This window comes from Pleuronectes platessa, chromosome 21 (assembly GCF_947347685.1).
Source record: "Pleuronectes platessa chromosome 21, fPlePla1.1, whole genome shotgun sequence".
NCBI classification, from domain to species: Eukaryota; Metazoa; Chordata; class Actinopteri; order Pleuronectiformes; family Pleuronectidae; genus Pleuronectes; species Pleuronectes platessa.
The window spans coordinates 766,882-784,554 of NC_070646.1; the positions used below are offsets into that span (position 1 = coordinate 766,882).

The following is a 17,673-nucleotide window of genomic DNA, read 5'->3' on the forward strand; positions in this document are numbered from 1 at the left end:
TGTTGTAGCACACTCCCTGGGTTGTATTCAAATTGTAATACTTTATTAGCACTTTGCTTTTGGCCTAGGTTTGGCCTTCATCTCCACCTGTAGTTGCGTCTCTGTACTTTAGGAACAGCAGCTGACCCTGACCTGCCAGAGCAGGAGAACAAGAGAAACGAGTGTTTCCTTAACGGGACGAATGAGGAACGACTTTAATTACTCTGCACACGAACACATCTGTTATAAAAGTCAGAAATAATGACCACAGCTCCATTTGATGGAAGATAACTCAGAGTGAGGTGGAGTTGATCCCACAGCTATATTTCATCCCCAGCTGAAGGGTTTTATATCATATAGTGAGGATGAGAGTTGATCTCTCTCTCTCTCTCTCTCTCTGTCTCTCTCTCTATCCCTCTATCTTTCTATCTCTCTCCCTTTCTATCTTTCTATCTCTCTGTCTCTCTCTCTTTCTCTCTCACTAAGTAGTAGTTCTTGCCCTGTGAGACAATACCCAGGGCAAAAACTAATATCCTTTGAATTTCATCCATAATGTTTTTCATTAAGTGCGGTTTTCTGCTGCTCCTCTGGCTCAGATCAACATGTGTGTCTGTGTGTGTGTGTGTGTCTCTGTGTGTGTGAGATGGATGTGCCTGAGTTCAGTTGCTGTATCCTGCAGATGGCCAGAGGCTGTTTATTAATGGATGGAGTGTGTGTGTGTTTGTGTGTGTTGGTCTCGCTCCAAAATGCAAAGGAGAGTTTGAAGGAACAGGCCGATGCATTTATGAGCCTGGCTGCTCTGGATGCTCTGTCCTCCGGCAGTGGAACACTTCTCCAGCTTCATGTGGAGCAGGTGGAGGGGAGGATTTAAAGTGTGACACCAACCCGTCCTGAGTTTCTCTGTGTTCTGTGTGCACCAGTGTTTCACCTCCATCCAGTGATGCATGTGTGACGTCTGTGTACGTTAAAGAACTGTCAGGAGGATCCAGCTGAGTTACTGACTCAGGGTCAGTTCAGCACCTCAGTCCAGAGCTCGGACTAAGATGCACTTGTTTGCTCTCCACCTCCGCCCCCACCTTCTGCTGCCACCTTTTCTAAACCCCCTCAACTCCAGCTGAGTCGCGTCTGCATGACCGCAGCACTTCCATTAATCCCAGTAATCCCATTCAGACGGCCCCCTCTCCCAGTTCTGTTCACTGGTCCACCGGCAGCCGCCCACTCTCACCTCTCACCCGGGCGCCTCACTTCAGCATCATACATTATCTGATGTCAGCTACATTATGCAAAGAACAGATTAGAGTCATTAATGGTTATTAATGTGCTCATGGAGAATGAATTAGCTCTGATTGCTCTGCAGCTGTAGAAGATGTTTCTCTGTTCTTTTTCACAAATGTACCAAAGTCCATTCAGCTATTTATTATATTGATAATATATAAACAGGGATATCTTAGCTTTTCTGTATAAATTGGTAAATGTACAGTTAGAAAACAAATACAGTACAAATACAGTATATTTAATGTTTTTAGTGTTTATGTATAATATTTTCTTAACCCACTGTTGCATACATATACATAAGTTTCATTTATTATATTGATAATATATTAACACAGATATCTTAGATTTTCTGTATAAGTTGGTAAATGTGAAGTTAGAAAACAAATACAGTATATTTAATGTTAACGTTTTTAGTGTTTATGTATAATATTTTCTCAATCCACTGTTGCATACATATACATAAGTTACATCTGTTTTATTGTTAATATAGTTGTGCTTATTAATATATTTTACATTTACTTTTGACGTCTTCGAACTTTATTGTTAAGGTGCTTCTACTGGAGCTGGACTCATACTGGATTTAATATAAACATGTGATACAAACATTTTTAATAATTTGGTTATAAATTAATTGTGACTTAAGAAGTAAAGTATGTTTTACAGTGAAAACAAGTCACATGGTGGAAAAATTATAAAATGGCGACACGGTTCTTGAATGATCTCAAAACAACAACAACTGATGTCTTTGCCGTTTATATCTGATTCAGTTTTTAACAAACAGAACATTTTGTAAACAACAACAAATCCCTTTCATACTGTTAGAATCTGACAGTGTTTCCATGTGTGTGATGGATCCAGTATCTGCTCCCACAGATCCCACAGTGTGGACTGTGGACGTGTCCCCACTGTGTGGACTGTGGACATGTCCCCACAGTGTGGACGTGTCCCCACTGTGTGGACTGTGGACGTGTCCCCACAGTGTGGACGTGTCCCCCACAATGTGGACGTGTCCCCACAGTGTGGACGTGTCCCCACAGTGTGGACGTGTCAGTGGAGACTGTTTATCTGTGTGAGGACCTGTCGTGTGTCTCATTCTTCTCGGGCTCGTTGATCTGTCACTGTCTCTCCTGGTCTCTTTTCAAACTAGATCTTTTTGTTCCTTTTGTTTTTTACAACGCATTGCATATTCAGAAGAGGCAGCATGTAGGTATCTTAAAACAACACGCACCCCCCCTGGCTGCATGAATCATCCTTTACTTATCGTTTGTGTCTGTCTTTATTTTCTACTCTCCACTTCTTTCTTGGTTTCTGTTTTTTTTTCTGTTTTCCACACATCTTAATGCCAATAGGAAATTCTTTATGAAGATTTGTATCATCAAACTGTTCCTGTGTATTTATAACTTTAGAGTTTATTACCACTAAAACCTTCCATATTGGTTTAGATATTTAGAATCTTTAGCAGATTTCCTGATTATCTCTGAGTTTTCATCCATCCATTCTGTTTTTCATATTTCTGGAACGTTCTCTTGATTTAGTCCCTGTTTTGAGTCATGTCTGCTTCATCAGAATCACGACAGATGTTTCATCTTGTCCTTTGCCTCCTCTTCCTCCTCCTCCTCCTCCTCCCTCCCCCCTCTCCTCCTCTTCCTCCTCCTCCTCCTCCTCTTCCTCCCCCCCCCTCTCCTCCTCCTCCTTGTCTCTCGACATCCTACACCTGTCTCTCATCTGTCCTGTGTGCCTGCATGGTCTCTATCTTTTGCACGATGTACAGTATGTGGTGCTCGCAGATATCGTAGAGATTCCGTATGACTCTCTCCTCTCTCTCTCCCCCCCCCCCCCCCCCCTTGTTGTGTATTGTCTCTCTCTCTCCTCTCTGTCTCTCTGCAGGGGAGGTGCTCTTTCAGATGGCTGAGGTGCACAGACAGATCCAGATCCAGCTTGAGGAGATGGTGAGCATGTGGTGGTGATGATTGTTGGCTTGTTTCTACACAGTCTCCACATCACAAGAGATATTTTAATATTCAATACTCGGAGAGATCCACAAATCATTGAACTATATCTGTATTTTCTGAGCAGCTTGACTTCCCATATGCCTGTTTACTGATCTTCTCTTGTAAATTACAATCATTACAGACTGAAATCCTTTTTCAGTTTGGTTCTGCATCAGACCTTTGAGTTAATTGGTCAGTTATGACATTAGCAGGGAACTGTGAGTTCAGAGAAGACGTGAGGATCAGCTTTATTCAAAGAGTCTTATAAAGGGTATTTTAAATTGTCTCCTCGTCCATTCCAGTAATGGGTGTCGCAGATCCAGGGCAGTGAGGTTCTGTTCAACAGCGCAATTTACAAATTAGACTTTGAGAAGATGTGGATTTATTCTCCAGGGAGGAAAGAACCTCTGATGACCTGTGGCTTAGACCTGACCTGTAGCTCGGTTCTGACCTGTAGCTCGGTTCTGATCCGTGGCTTAGACCTGACCTGTAGTTTGGTTCTGACCTGTAGCTTGGTTCTGACCCGTGGCTTAGACCTGACCTGTAGTTTGGTTCTGACCTGTAGCTCGGTTCTGACCTGAAGCTTAGACCTGACCTGTAGCTCGGTTCTGACCTGTAGCTTGGTTCTGATCTGTAGCTTCAGCAAACATTCTGCTGATAGAAGTTTAAGATAATACTTTCTCCTCCCACATGTGTGAGAGGAAAAGGAAGAGACTGAGAGGTCACTGAGCTTTTGAATTTCTTTCCGATGATCAAACACATGATGTAGTTCCAGCAGATTGTTGTGCAGAATATTACCTTGGAGGCAAACAACACAATATTCACAACTGAATTCACACAAATGAAACAAGTTGACGTTTGAACATATTTCTCATCGTCTCTTGTCTGTTGGGACATTTCAGAATAATTAACAAATTCCTGCTTCTTGTGCTGCAGGGTCACATTCCTGTTAATAACCACGTGTGTGACAGTGTGAGGTTTAGTGTGTTGTGGGTTGTTTCTGAGGGTTTGTGTGTGTTTTGCAGCTGAAGTCGTTCCACAACGAGCTGCTCACAGAGCTGGAGAAGAAGGTGGAGCTGGACGCACGCTACCTGAATGTGAGATTTGTTTCTTCATCAACAGTTTATAACATTATGTATAAATCCCCCCCCCCCGTGTTACTGTCCTTCACGTCTTCTGGGAGAGAAGTTATGAAGATGCAGTATGAACCATGTTCTCATAAAACCATTGGCCAGAGACAAAATGCAGTCTCACATTAATTTCCCAGCTGCTTTCATCCAAACCACTGCAGCCAGTTACATAAATGACTTCCCACTCGGCCTCGTGAATCATGACTCACACTGAAAACTGGAGGTTTGCAACAAAAACACATTTTAACACACAAATTAATTACTGGTGAAGTTTGGATTTGATCCCAAACAATATTTCATTATAAGAGGGAATGTATATCACACTGATCGGGATTCTGATTGTTACAGTGATCTGATGATTTTCTTTTCAAGTTGTATGTTACATGCACCACATACACATAAGGTGTTTGTATGTGAATATATATATATATGTATATATACACACAAAAAAACTGGCAAGTTACAGTATCGGTAATAAAGTGTACCCTGCACCCAGTTTGAGATGAATGAACATCAGTGTAAATATCCTGTGGTGATGTGGACTGGTGCCGGTGTGGCCGTGCCCCCTGCTGACTGTGTGCTGCCCCCTTCAGGCGGCGCTGAAGAAGTACCAGACGGAGCACAAGGGCAAAGGGGAGAGTCTGGAGAAGTGCCAGGCCGAGCTGAAGAAGCTGCGCCGGAAGAGCCAGGGCAGCAAACACCCCTCGAAGTACGGAGACAAGGAGATGCAGGTCAGTGTGTGTGTGTGTGTGTGTGTGTGTGTGTGTGTCTCTGAAACGCATCCTGGTGCTGCTCTGGTTTAGTGACTCCTCTGTGGACCAGTTACCTGTAGGACCAGCTGAGGACCACTGGTTAGAAACACAGGACATGGCTCCAGCCACTGGTCCCATTCAGCCCGTCTGTGGATGATTGCCTCAGCCTCTGCAGAAAAATGAACTAAATGAATCCAGTCCAGCAGAGTCCGGGTCTGGATCCCCTACGCAGACCTTTAGTGACCCCATGCTGAGTCGTCTGGATGCACCACCCACTCTGCTCCACGTGGAGCTGGCTTTCAGATGCTTTCCCCTCCTCCTGATGGGATTTGAGCTTCAGTGCAGCTGGTAATCCGTGACTGCTGCTGGTGCTGATGGGATAGGACGTGCTGAGCTGAACGGGGAGGGCCCCCCCACTGGGCACACGCAGTCGGGGGGGCTCTTCACAGGGATGGAGATGGAGAAGGCTCTGACTCAAGCTCACTGTGTCAGACAGTTGGTTCATTTGCTCAAGGACACAAGGAGCCGGCTGCAGCCACAAGCAAACAACTGATTTAAGATCTGATTGTTACCACATGTGAAAATATCTGAAACCTCAAACAGTTATTAAAGAGTAAAATCCTCTGTGAACGCACATTATTAGTGTTAATCCACGTTTCATTTACTCTGTAGCTCCGCCCACGTGCTCCCGTAACGTTCATGGTTTCATTACTGGCTGCTCTTCATCAGTGTGATGTTAGTTTCTGATATCTAGAGCAGGAGAGTGAGTTGAGTGATGAGCTCTCCTCCGTGTTGCTGCTGCAGCAGAGGCGTGAGGAGACGCAGCGCTCTGTAGGTGGAGCGGTGACACATGGTGGGCGGGGGGGCGGGCCTCTTACATAACCTGCACAGGAGACGCTGCAGCCAGGCTGTTCAATCAGGAGCATGAGGAGGCCAGAGGAGTTTTGTACTTTCTATCTTTTATATTGTTTGTGTGTGGGTGTGTCTGTGTGTGTGTGTGTGTGTCTGTGTGTGTGCAGCTGCAGGGTATGTTATTGTTTTTATTGGGAGCTGAACCATGTTGCAGACACACCTCATCTCAATGAAAAGGAAAGTGAAAATGGATCCAGTTCTTCCTCCGGTCTCATAGACTGGTTTTCACCCACACTCCCACTACGCCTCATGGAAACAATCCTGCAGACCAAACACAGGAGGTAATTAGACACAACAATGGAACTACACACAGGAAGAGGCTGAGTCACAGCTCCTCTGAACCTGTGGCCAGAGCTGTGGTTTGAGCTCATCACTGCGGTGCAGAGGAAACATGTCGTCGGGGGTTAATGGCTGATTGTGCAGCACTGAGGCGGTCGCCCCTCGTGGCTGGTATGAGCAGCAGAGGAGCTCATTATGTGTAATGGTTAGTGTTGCTGTGATGGATGGCTGGTGGAGCAGTGGAGCAGGAAACAGGGCGGCTGGGCCAGTTGTTCAAAAATCGATCCGGACGCGATGAGGAGGAGTAACTGAACTTCTCTTGCTGCAGTTGATTTACCAGAGATCTCTCTGTATCTGCATTTATTGATATCATATATTTATATAAACTGTGCATCTTCAAAGGAAAACAACACAGCAAATGATTCTAACATTTCATTTCCCCTGTGGCTCCCTACACGTGAGCTCAGTAGTGACAACACTCAAACACACAGTTATCATGTGATGTAAAATAACCGGTTTGACACATATTTAACGGGATGAGATCAGAGGAGGCGAGAACACTTCATGACATAAGAGCTGCTTGTGTCAAAGGAACAATGGAGAAGTGCTGGTTGACAGAAACAAGGGATGAAGTGAGGATGATGAAGATCAGCTGGAACCAGCAACTTGTCCCCAAACCAACCATAACTCATTCAACTTCTCCAGTAAATCAAATCAAATCAAATCAGACGTCTCTTTATGATCTTATCATCAACTTGAATTGGCCGAAGTTTGATCTGTAAATTATTTAAAAGGCACAAAACATTCCAGGAACTGGTCCCACTAAAAACCTGTCACGAGAAACAGAACAAACAAGCTGAGCCCACTCAAAGGCCATTAGCCACTCATCATGGATTCATCTGCACAACACAACCGCACAATAATCATGAATTTTAAATAAATCAACATGAGAAGTACTGAGAAATCTGACTAATGTATTGTTTCTGCCTGTTTGAGGAACATTTCAACAAGTAGCAGCTGTTTCCAGATGAACCCTCACAACTAAAACTCAACCTCTTTAAATCATTATCCCTTCAAATCCATCTACAGGTTCTGTCCATATAGAAAAGTGTAGAACTCTCCCAGCAGCTGAGATGAGTCAGAGAGATGCTCCCTGGAAACAGTATGACTGGAATCAGGCCAGAAGCTGCAAAATCAACCCCCCCCCCCCAGATCCATATCAGAGCTGACTTGGAGTTTTGGATTCCATTTCATCATTTCTGCAGTTTCTATTTTCCTGTCAGTTTCAGATATTGAGCCGAGGAAAATCCAAACCGTCTGAAATCATTTGAGCAGAACAGTTGATGTTGTTTTTTTTTATCTCTGCATGGAAAGAATGTGGAAACCGTCGGGAGTCGGTTCAGTTTGAAAACATTATTATTATTAAAACATTATTTTGCAATCACTGACCAATAAGTTTCAGTGCATGAGTGCAGAGGCCCTGCAGCCGGGAAGCAGCCGTGAAGAACATCTTTAAAATGCAGCGGGTCGATAGACGCAGGCGCCCCCCCCCCCCCCCCCCCCGCACACGGATGCTGGCGTTTCGTGTCAGCAGAAACAAGGAGCGGCTTCTGGCCCCATTTTATATTTTGTGCTTTAGGCGGAGAGCTGCTGATTGGCAGCGGCATGAAAAGCAGCTGGAATCTAATTAGGCGTCATGGCATCACCCCCCCCCCCCCCCCCCACACTGCCTGATGGAACCAAGCTGCTTCTACAATGGAGAAGGAACTGAGCTGCTGTGAATACATCTACTAATGTATATCCCAGTGTCTGTGTTCTCCTGGGTCATGAGCTGATTCTGGTGCAGAGACAAACAACTTTCCTGGCCTACACACATATTACATGTCATGCTAGTACATATACAAGCTGTGTACCAGTGGCTGAATGTTATTATTAAATGGTTCTGATTCTGATTGGTGACTTTACATTCTGCTGATTATCTTTCCACTGGGACCAGATGGCGTCAGGTCTGATTCCAGGTGAAGAAGAGGTCGAGCTCGGGGTCAAGGAGACGGGTTTGACAGCTTCTTCTTTCCAGTTGTCTTCTCTCAGTGCTTTCCAGTGAGTGACTGGAAGAGAACCAATCGGTTTCCTTCTCACGACTCGAGTTTAGTTGTGTATCTGCAAGCTGCTCTCAGAACAGCTGAGTCTGACTCCTCCGGCGGTTTCTCTCTCCCACGTCTCCCCGTCCGACTGTCACTCAGGCTCAGTTGATTGACAGCTCCATCGAGTTGGCCCCGACCTCGGACTCGCTCGTCTGATTCTGATCATTCTGAATCTGTGTGTTTCTCTCTGGCTACCTGAACGTTTTACCTCCTCCACTGTTTGTATGAGTCACTTGTGGGCTTCCTGGTCCTCTGCAGCTGATCACCATGTGATGTTTCTCTGTGGGGGGGGGGTCGGTGTTCAGCCTCCGTGCGCCCACGTGCACACCTTCACTTCTTTAACATGGTTTTTCAGGCTCAATGACCATATTCAGGCAAATGATGACGGTTTCCTTCATCTCATCTTCCTCTTGTGATTGGATTTGATGGAGTCGTTTGTCATGAATAAGACAAATGACAGAATGAATTTAACTCTGTGGCTCAACAATGTATTAACTTTACATTCTGACCCCAGTGGAACTTATGTTAGATTGAAGAAGAGTGTGAGGAGGCACTGAAATGTTATAATATCCTTAATTATCTGTCAAAACTAAAATACTGAAAAGAATTGGTTTCATTTCCTGAGAAAAATGTGTTGATGAGCTGATTAATTAGTGATAAAATAAGACTGAACTATGGACTTCAAACTAGATGTTAACAAAGGAAACAACCTCTATTAACAAATCATATTTTATTTTATACACATTTTCCCAGTGAAAAACTACACTGTAATATAAATGGTCAAGGTCCTTGATCTAAAATAGGAAAGCTAAGAGTATTTTGTCTCAATAAAGCATCAGTTTATCATAACATAATATAAGTTGTATCATTTAGATGTATCGTTAAAAATTTAAAACAGTCTAAATACAATAGAAATTTTAATATCCCCTGATTGAACCTATGAAATAATTGAATAAATCCAGTTATTATTAGAAAATCTGGGTCTTCATGACTTTACATTTCATATTTCTTGCCCTCGTGTCTCATCCGTCTGTGTAGAAGGAAGAAGGGATGAGATGAGTAGCTGGTGTCTCCTGTGTTGTCTCGTCTTCTCTGTCCCTCCTGGACCACTGGGTTCATTACTGAGCTGCAGAGACAGTCGATCATCAGAAGGAGGTCGTCTCCCTCTCACTTTGCCTGAAGAGGTTGTGGACACTGAGAGTTTAACACACACTGACAGGATCACAGATTGACTCTAATTCAATGCATTTTAAATGTTAATGTCAGTTTGTGGAGGAGGCAGAAATATTTCCCAGTGGATTCATGAAACCGCCTCATTAATGATGTAATTCTCACATGTGGTGAAGCTCAATGTGTGATGGTGGTTATAGATCAGCGTTGAGTCTCATTTAAAATCACTTTGTGTGTTTGTGTGATTGTGTGTTTGTGTGGTGGTGCGTGTCTGACCAGTCTCATGACGCTGCGTGGGCTGCTGCCGCTCTGCCTCCATCATTCACACCTCGTGCTGCCGCTCTGTCTGGCACCACACGTTACATGACACTGTGGGAATCTACAGACGCTCTCAGTTTTACAAGTGAACCTGAGGACACTGCTCGAGGACTCAAGTGAGCCGAGTCGATGGAGGGACGCAGGGGAACGGGTTTGAAACCGGATTCAATTCATCTGAAGTTCAGAAAACGCTCGTCTGACTCTTCATATGTCAAGATGTCTGGTTTCTCTAAGTGAGGCTCAGTTCATTACCTGCTGAAGGTTCCATGTTGCTGTTGAATGTTTGAAATGTCATTTGAACAATTTAAGAATCACAAAGTAAACTTGATTTAAAGTGAATTTGACGTGTTTGACTCTGGTTTAGATTTTGTCCTGTTTTGTGGCGTCCTGCTCTCAAACGTCCTCGTCTTCTGTCTCCCTGTCTGTCCCTGTCCCCAGTATGTGGAGGCCATCAGCAACAAGCAGAGCGAGCTGGACAACCACATCGCAGAGGGCTACAAGCACGCTCTGTCGGAGGAGAGGAGGAGGTACTGCTTCCTGGTGGACCGGCAGTGTGCTGTGGCCAAGAGCAGCAGCGTCTACCACAACAAGGTGAGGAGGAAGCACACGTGGGGGGGGGGGGGGGGCATGACCTGGACTCACAAGGATAAGAGGAAGAGATGAAGGATGGAACAGATGTAAACTGATTACTAATGGAGGTGTATCAATATCGCAACCCTCACCCTAAACTGACAGTTTTATGAAGAAGGTATACATATTATATATATATATATATATATAAAGTTCTCCCATCTTTCATCACATACTTTTGTCCCAAACAAAACTTTGACTCTGATTTTTCATTCACAAGTGTCTCACTTCACTTTACATCATCACCTCTCACTCCCTCTCACCGGGGGGATGTGAAGTGGGAAAGTGAGAGCGGCCGGACGGGGGGAGGAGAGGTGGAGGATGAGTGGGTGAGGAGGCGGGTGAAGGGGGAGGTGTGTGTGTGGGGGGGGGGGGGGGGGGTCTGAACACTCAGTTCAGACTCGATGTGAAAGTGTCTGAATGAGCGAGAGACACAAACTGCTGCTGTGATGATGCCTCAGCAGAGAGAGACTGAAGTAGTGTTGATGAATCACTCGATTCCAGAATATTATTAATTACTTTAGACACATCGTGGCTTTGATTGAAGTTATTCATTGTTTCAATTTTCTAATTCATGTTTTAGTTTCTTGTGGAATCAAAAGTATGAATTGTAAAGAGGATGAATGTTGTTAGATGGTTGTTGGATCTTTGCTTTGGTTGTTTGTGTAAAAATCATAGTTCAGTTCAATTGAAATGATCAGAAAGTGTTTTCAGCTTCATAACAAACCGTTCATAGTAAATATTAGTGTTATGAATGATGCTAAGTGAAGAATCTCTAATATAACAAAGATCCCTCTGTGGTGTTTACAGCAGCTTAGTCAATCAACAGAAAATGAATTGTCAGCTTTTTGATAATTGTTGTTTTTGTCACTTTTCAACTTTTATTTTTCTTATGTGAATCTGAATATTATTTATGTTCAGAAGGTTAATTATGAGTTAAAAAATGAATTGAGACGTTTTTCCCTGATCTGCTTTTAATGAGCTAAAAACTTTTGCGTTAAATCTGCAAAAGTATCAAAAAACACTCGATCACACAACGTTGTAGAAGCCAAACACGAATCCTGGCTCTGCCTCTTCACCAGGCTCTTCATCAGGCTCTTCATCAGGATCCAGCCAGAAGAAACAAGTTCTCTCTCATTTCACTTCCAACGTTTCATGAAAAGACGACTTTCTGACAAACAAACAAATGGACGGAGGTGAAAACACAACCTCCTTCTCAGAGCTAATAAACTTCATAAAAATCCATTTCAGAAAGAAGGAGAGCTCGGTAACACAATGTTTCATCTGTTTGTGTCTCTTGTGGTCGCTGTACTTTTGTGTGTGTTTGTGTTTGTGTTAATTCATCTGATCATCCCGCCCACACCTGACGCTCGGCCCACACACACTCAGCAGGGCCAGACCAGCTCGGCGCCGCACTGGGATTATCCTCCACACCAGCCTGCTGCAGTCAAAACCATCAGAACTTTCTCCTCCGTGTCTTTTCAGTATTCACGGGTCGAAGGATGAATGCAAATTAAAAGTATCTTTATGTAACTGCTGTTTAATGTATGAGGGGATGTGGCTGAGAGCTTCTGAACCTGGAGCGCTGGTCTCTCTCTCTCTCTCTCTCTTTCTCTCTCTCTCTTCCTGTCCTCCCCCCTCGTCTCCCTCTCTCTCATCCTCTCCTCCCATCAGCAGCTGGATGTTCCTGCTGGAGGTCACCAGAGACCCGACAGCATATTTTCAATCATCTGAAAAACTAGTTAATAGATTTCAAAGTGATTTTGGGCCGAAATCAATTAAGTGAAGCAGTAAAAGATGCATCAGCTCTGTCACATGAGAACTTTCACTTTGTATGAACTTGTCCCCCCCCCCCCCCCCCTCTCCTCCACCCCTCCTCCTTCAGGGAAAGGAGCTTTTATCTCAGAAGATCCCGATGTGGCAGCAGGCGTGTGCCGAGCCCAACAAGCTGCCAGATCGAGCCATGTTCCTGGCGCAGCAGATGAGCGGCATGGTGGGCAGCATGGCGCCCGGTGCTCTCCATGCAGGCATGTCCATCGTGGAGTCCGGCCCCGGGTCCAAACCCCTGCCGGGGCCTCCGGAGCAGGCAGCGTTCAGGGCCAGTGGGGGAATGGGCCAGCAGGTCTGTTTCTCTCCTGTTCTACTGATAACAGCAGCTGGAGTCATGCTCTGTATTAACATGTCACTGTCTCTGATTGATAGATACACATCATGATTTATTATTAACATTCATTCCTAATCTTAGTTTTAAGCATCTTTTAGTCGTAGAATCAGTTTTATCCCTAAACAGTGAAGCATGAATATCCTCAGATAGAAATTATCCCCATTTTTTAAAGAGGTCTCCAGAGTCAGAGTCTGAATCTCTGATAGAAAGACACACAGACACACAAACAGGTGAGTGTTGTCCAATCAGAGCTAATGAGGACCTGCAGTGAGGCGGGGGGGGGGGGGGGGGTCCTCCCTGGATGTGACGGCTGCAGAATCGAACCTCAGGAAACTCTGCATGAATGCAAATGAAACCATTAGTGAACCATGTTAATTAGCTTGTTGCACAGAAGAAGCTTAAATCCCCCCCCCCCCCGCTCCTCTTCCTCCTCCTCTTCCTCCTGCACGTCTCAGTGTGGGAGCTTCTGAAAGAGAACTGGTGCAGATTCAGTTTCATGAACACACTTTGAAATCCTCTGCAGTCGCTCAGTAATGATTCCATATGTGTATCTTCAAACATGATTTCTTATTAATCAGCGTTTCCTGACCCACATCCACGCTGCAGCATTAATGTTAACGAGCTGCTGGATGTTATGAAACAGGACAGAAATACTTTCTGCAGTGTTTTAATTGCCTCTATGCAAATGTCTCCTCTGTGCAGCGGCTGATGGGCGGGGGGGAACCAGGGATGCCGGTGATGAACGGCTCGGCCGGCGCCCACGGAGGAGAAGACTACCAGCAGTGGATGGAGGGCAAAGTGGCCCAGGGCAAAGCCTCGCCCCAGAGCCAGCGGCACGGGGGGGAGGTCTTCTCCAACACCCTGCCTGTGAGGAAGGCCGCCCCCGCCAAGAGCAAGACCACGCTGAGTAAGTACTGATGGATGGATGAGCTCCTGCATCAGCACCCACCTTCACTGTGTCCCTTCAAGGCCACGCCTCCTTCCTGCCTCCAGGTCTGGTGGAAATCTGCCAGGTAGTGGTTGTGTAATCCCACAGAGGAAGAAACCAGTAAACAAACCAACCAGTAAACAGACGTGGGTGCAAACATAACCTCGTTGGCAGCTGCTCAGCCTCGTTTAGTTCAGTGTTTTGTCTTCATCCTTCATCTCTGTCTTCAGCCTCAGTCTGCAGCTGTTTCCAGACCAGCTGATGGTTCCTGCTCGGATCCAGATGATCCACCAGCAGAATGGAACTGGAGCTGCTCAGCAAACAGATCAGACTCTGACTGAACTCAGCACTCATTTGAAATCCACCTTTTTAGCCCTTGATGAGTTTATGATGCTGTGTTCGAGTGAATGTGTAAAATCACTGTCAACCTTCACAACCTGATCCGAGAACATATCCTGGATCAGGTTGTGTGTTGGATGTGACACACAAGCTGTGCACTTTTAATAAGAAGCAGGCGGAAGCAGGTGGGAATAGAAGGAGATGTGATATTGAAAATGAGGAATAGAGATCAGGAGTAAAAATAGATGTAAGAAAGAAATGAGTTTCATAAGAAAATGTGGTAATTTAGAAACTGAAGTATATGGAATCCAGAACCTTCCACAGTGTCCGTCTCCGTCCTGTCTCTCTCCCAGTGGAGACCCGCACTCTGCCCCGGTCCAGCTCCATGGCTGCCGGGCTGGAGAAGAACGGGAGAACCTGTGTCCAGGCCATCTTCTCTCACACGGCGGGGGACAACAGCACCCTGCTCAGCTTCTCTGAGGGCGACGTCATCACCCTGCTGGTCCCCGAGGCCCGGGACGGGTGGCACTATGGAGAGAACGAGAAGACCAGGATGTGAGTGCGACTCGCGGGTTCAATTCCTGCCAGAACTCACGATCCTGTTGAAAGTAAAGGAAGAAAATGATTTTTTTGTGTATCTGATATCCGGCTCCATGTGTTCCAGGCGTGGCTGGTTTCCCTTCTCCTACACCAGGCTGATCTCTGACGGGGACGGTGACTCCTCGAGGCAGCTCCGGGTTCACAAGTAGGTACCATCTGTTTCTAGAATGTCCCTAAACATAAATTATAAATGTATATTGGTTGTGCATCGTAACTCCTTCCACAGAAAGCTAAGATTCCTGAATGTTCTATTCCAAAACCCACTGATGACTCCCTGCAGATCTTCATCACACACAAACCTCCACCTGTTTTCTGTTTCCTGTGACGCAGCCTCCATCACGGGAAGAGCAGCAGCACAGGGAACCTTCTAGAGAGAGAAGCCATGGCTCTGCCCGTCCCCGACTACGGCAGCCACGCCCGCATGGCAGCACCGAGCGCGGCAGCGCTGCATGGCAGACAGCAGCGGCCCTACAGCGTGGCAGTGCCAGGCTCCTCACAGGTGGGGGGGGGGGGGGCTGATAAACAACCCTACAAACACACACACTGACATCTACCCACACACGAGTTCACACATGAGACCTTCATGAAGCTCCTGGTCTCTGACCTGAGGAGCAGCACAGAGGACGCTCCTCCTCAGTCACTCCTGTAGACACACACATCACGTGCACACTTCACGTGCACACTTCACGTGCACACATCACGTGCACACATCACGTGCACTTCACCTCACACGCTCCTGCTGATGAGTGATTGGCTGACTGCCTCCGTCTCTGAGGGAAACTCTTCAAGCTTCAGTTGAGAAGAAGCTAAAATCATTTAAGAGTTGTCACACATTAAAAAACATCAGTTTCTAAAACCGTCCTGGATTCAAAATCTATAAATCTTTTAACCTACAATCTGCCAAACAGAAATAATTCAAACTTCACAGTGAGGATTCAACACAGACTCAGTTTAATGGAAGGAGAAAAACTGTTTATTTATCAATTTCATGATTTCATGTTAATTTAATTATTATTAATATCCAGCTCCACCTCTCATTGAAGTTTCTACCATGTGTCTTTGCTGCCATCTGCTGGCTGCTGTTGTCATTGCAGCATCAGTCAGGTTTCTAAGTTGTTGTGTATTGTTGTGTGACTCGTTGTTTTGTGTTGACGTCTCTGCAGCACGGAGTGGAAGAGTACGAGCCTCGTTTCCCCACAAGGTAAGAACCACTGGAACCACTGGTTGATATGATTCCAGTTCAGTCTGTTCAGTGTTAGATTCAGGTGAAGGGGTGGGGGGGGTTCTATGCTGCGATCTGGGGAATCCAGGGAAACGTTTTACTGGGAGACTGAAACCACTGAACAGACTGAAACCACTGAAACCATTGACCTTTGACTGAATGATGTGACTGAAGACGGAGAGTTGAGGGATTGGGACATTTTAAAGTCGAGACCTGCAGACACACAACCAGCAGGACACACACACACACACACACACACACACACACACACACACACACACACACCTTTTCCTTTTTAATGTTGCTTTGTGTTCTTTTCTTTGTGTTTCCATCCTGTTCCGTTTGCACTGGTTTGACACGAAGCCAGTAGTGATCATGTAGTGATTAGTGCATAGTGGTTACACAATAAGGTTTGTGTTGTTACTCCAGCTTTGTGGTCTCTACTGGACCATTAGAAACCAGAGGAGCTCACATACCTCCGCCAAGGCTAAAGCCCTCTCAGCATGTGAGAGGAAGAGAAATCCCATCTGCTCCGAGACGTGACAGATTCCTCCTGTCAATCAATCAATCAATCAATCAATCAATCACATTTAATCTGTAGAAGCCAGATTCACAAATGATAAATCTCACAGTCGAACTCCTTCATGAAGTGTGAAGGACACGGGTTCAGTAGTTTGTGTCTAATCCTACAAACACAAACGTCCCCTCCTTGGCAGATGTGATAAATAAGTTTATTATATTTTAAAGTTTTGGATTATTTAGGTTTTTGTGTTAAGTTGATTTAAGTTTTCTTTTTTTTCCATTAATATCCAAACACTCATGCTTTGAGCTCCCAGCTCCTCCTCATGCTCTGCAGCTCCTCCTCCTCCTCCTCTCTCCCCCCCCCCCCCTCTCACACTCAGAACGTTAGACTCGACTCTTGATTTGTGTCCTTGTTGTGTTGCTGCTGTTGTGTTGCTGCTGTTTGTCCTGAGTCGTCCTCCTGGAAGCTTCTCCCTCTCTCTGTCCACAGCTCCACGGAGGGCAAGTTGATTTCCACAGTGTGAGGACAGACAGACAGACTCAGAGGACGATGTGATAGGACAGGCACCCCGCTGCTCTTCAACCCCCCCCTCCCCCCCGCTGACCTTCAACCCCCCCCTCCCTCCCCTCTGACCTTCACCCCCCCTCCCCCCTCTGCTCATGGCAATAAACTCTTCCCCAAGTTGATCAATGCAACCCCCCTCCCTCCCCCCTTTACCTCAGTCCTGCCTTGTTCATACCCCCCCCCCCCCCCCCCCTTTCTGGACCTCACCTCCCTCTCCCTTCTTCCACCACTCCTGCCTTGTGCTGTCTGACCGTCCGGTGGCCACGCCCGGCCGCTGGTGAACCTGGGTCGCCCGGCCAAAGCCCGGCAACACCAGAACCAAACGGACTCTGTGCTGAATCTGAATATTCAAAATCTAAGGGATGGACCTTCTCTCTGAGGACAGTGTCTCTTTTGCTCGTCTTTCATGCATGTGCATTTCCTTTATTTACGGCCGGGGATCCTCTCCCCCCCCCCCCCCCCCCCCCCCCAACCAAAGGAACCTGATCTCACGAATGTCCTGCGCTCCATCAGAATGACCCGGTGAAGGATGTGTGTAGAACCGGGTGGAGCCGTACAGTCAGAGGATCCTCATGATGTAAAAACATTACAATCATAACTTTGACTGATTCTCTCAGTATTTAACAATAATAACTTTTCATGCTGTGAGGTTTTGTACTCTGAGACTAGAGGTCATGTGTCACGAGTAGTGAACCGATGATTAACTGTTCTAACGCAGCGGAGACGATGTGATGGAATGTTGACTGTACATAA

General features: G+C 45.8%; 1 protein-coding gene across 1 annotated transcript in view; it reads left to right on the forward strand.

Moving 5' to 3' along the window:
* The window catches only part of baiap2b (BAR/IMD domain containing adaptor protein 2b), a 39,771-nt gene extending 23,395 nt beyond the window's left edge, over positions 1–16,376 (forward strand). The window contains exons 4-14 of the mRNA XM_053414311.1: positions 3,142–3,203; positions 4,271–4,342; positions 4,969–5,106; positions 10,389–10,541; positions 12,466–12,702; positions 13,447–13,651; positions 14,365–14,566; positions 14,676–14,756; positions 14,942–15,110; positions 15,775–15,812; positions 16,289–16,376. Coding sequence (XP_053270286.1) covers positions 3,142–3,203; positions 4,271–4,342; positions 4,969–5,106; positions 10,389–10,541; positions 12,466–12,702; positions 13,447–13,651; positions 14,365–14,566; positions 14,676–14,756; positions 14,942–15,110; positions 15,775–15,812; positions 16,289–16,376 — 1,445 coding nt within the window. The remainder of the gene's footprint in view (positions 1–3,141; positions 3,204–4,270; positions 4,343–4,968; positions 5,107–10,388; positions 10,542–12,465; positions 12,703–13,446; positions 13,652–14,364; positions 14,567–14,675; positions 14,757–14,941; positions 15,111–15,774; positions 15,813–16,288) is intronic.
* Positions 16,377–17,673: the final 1,297 nt, after the last annotated feature.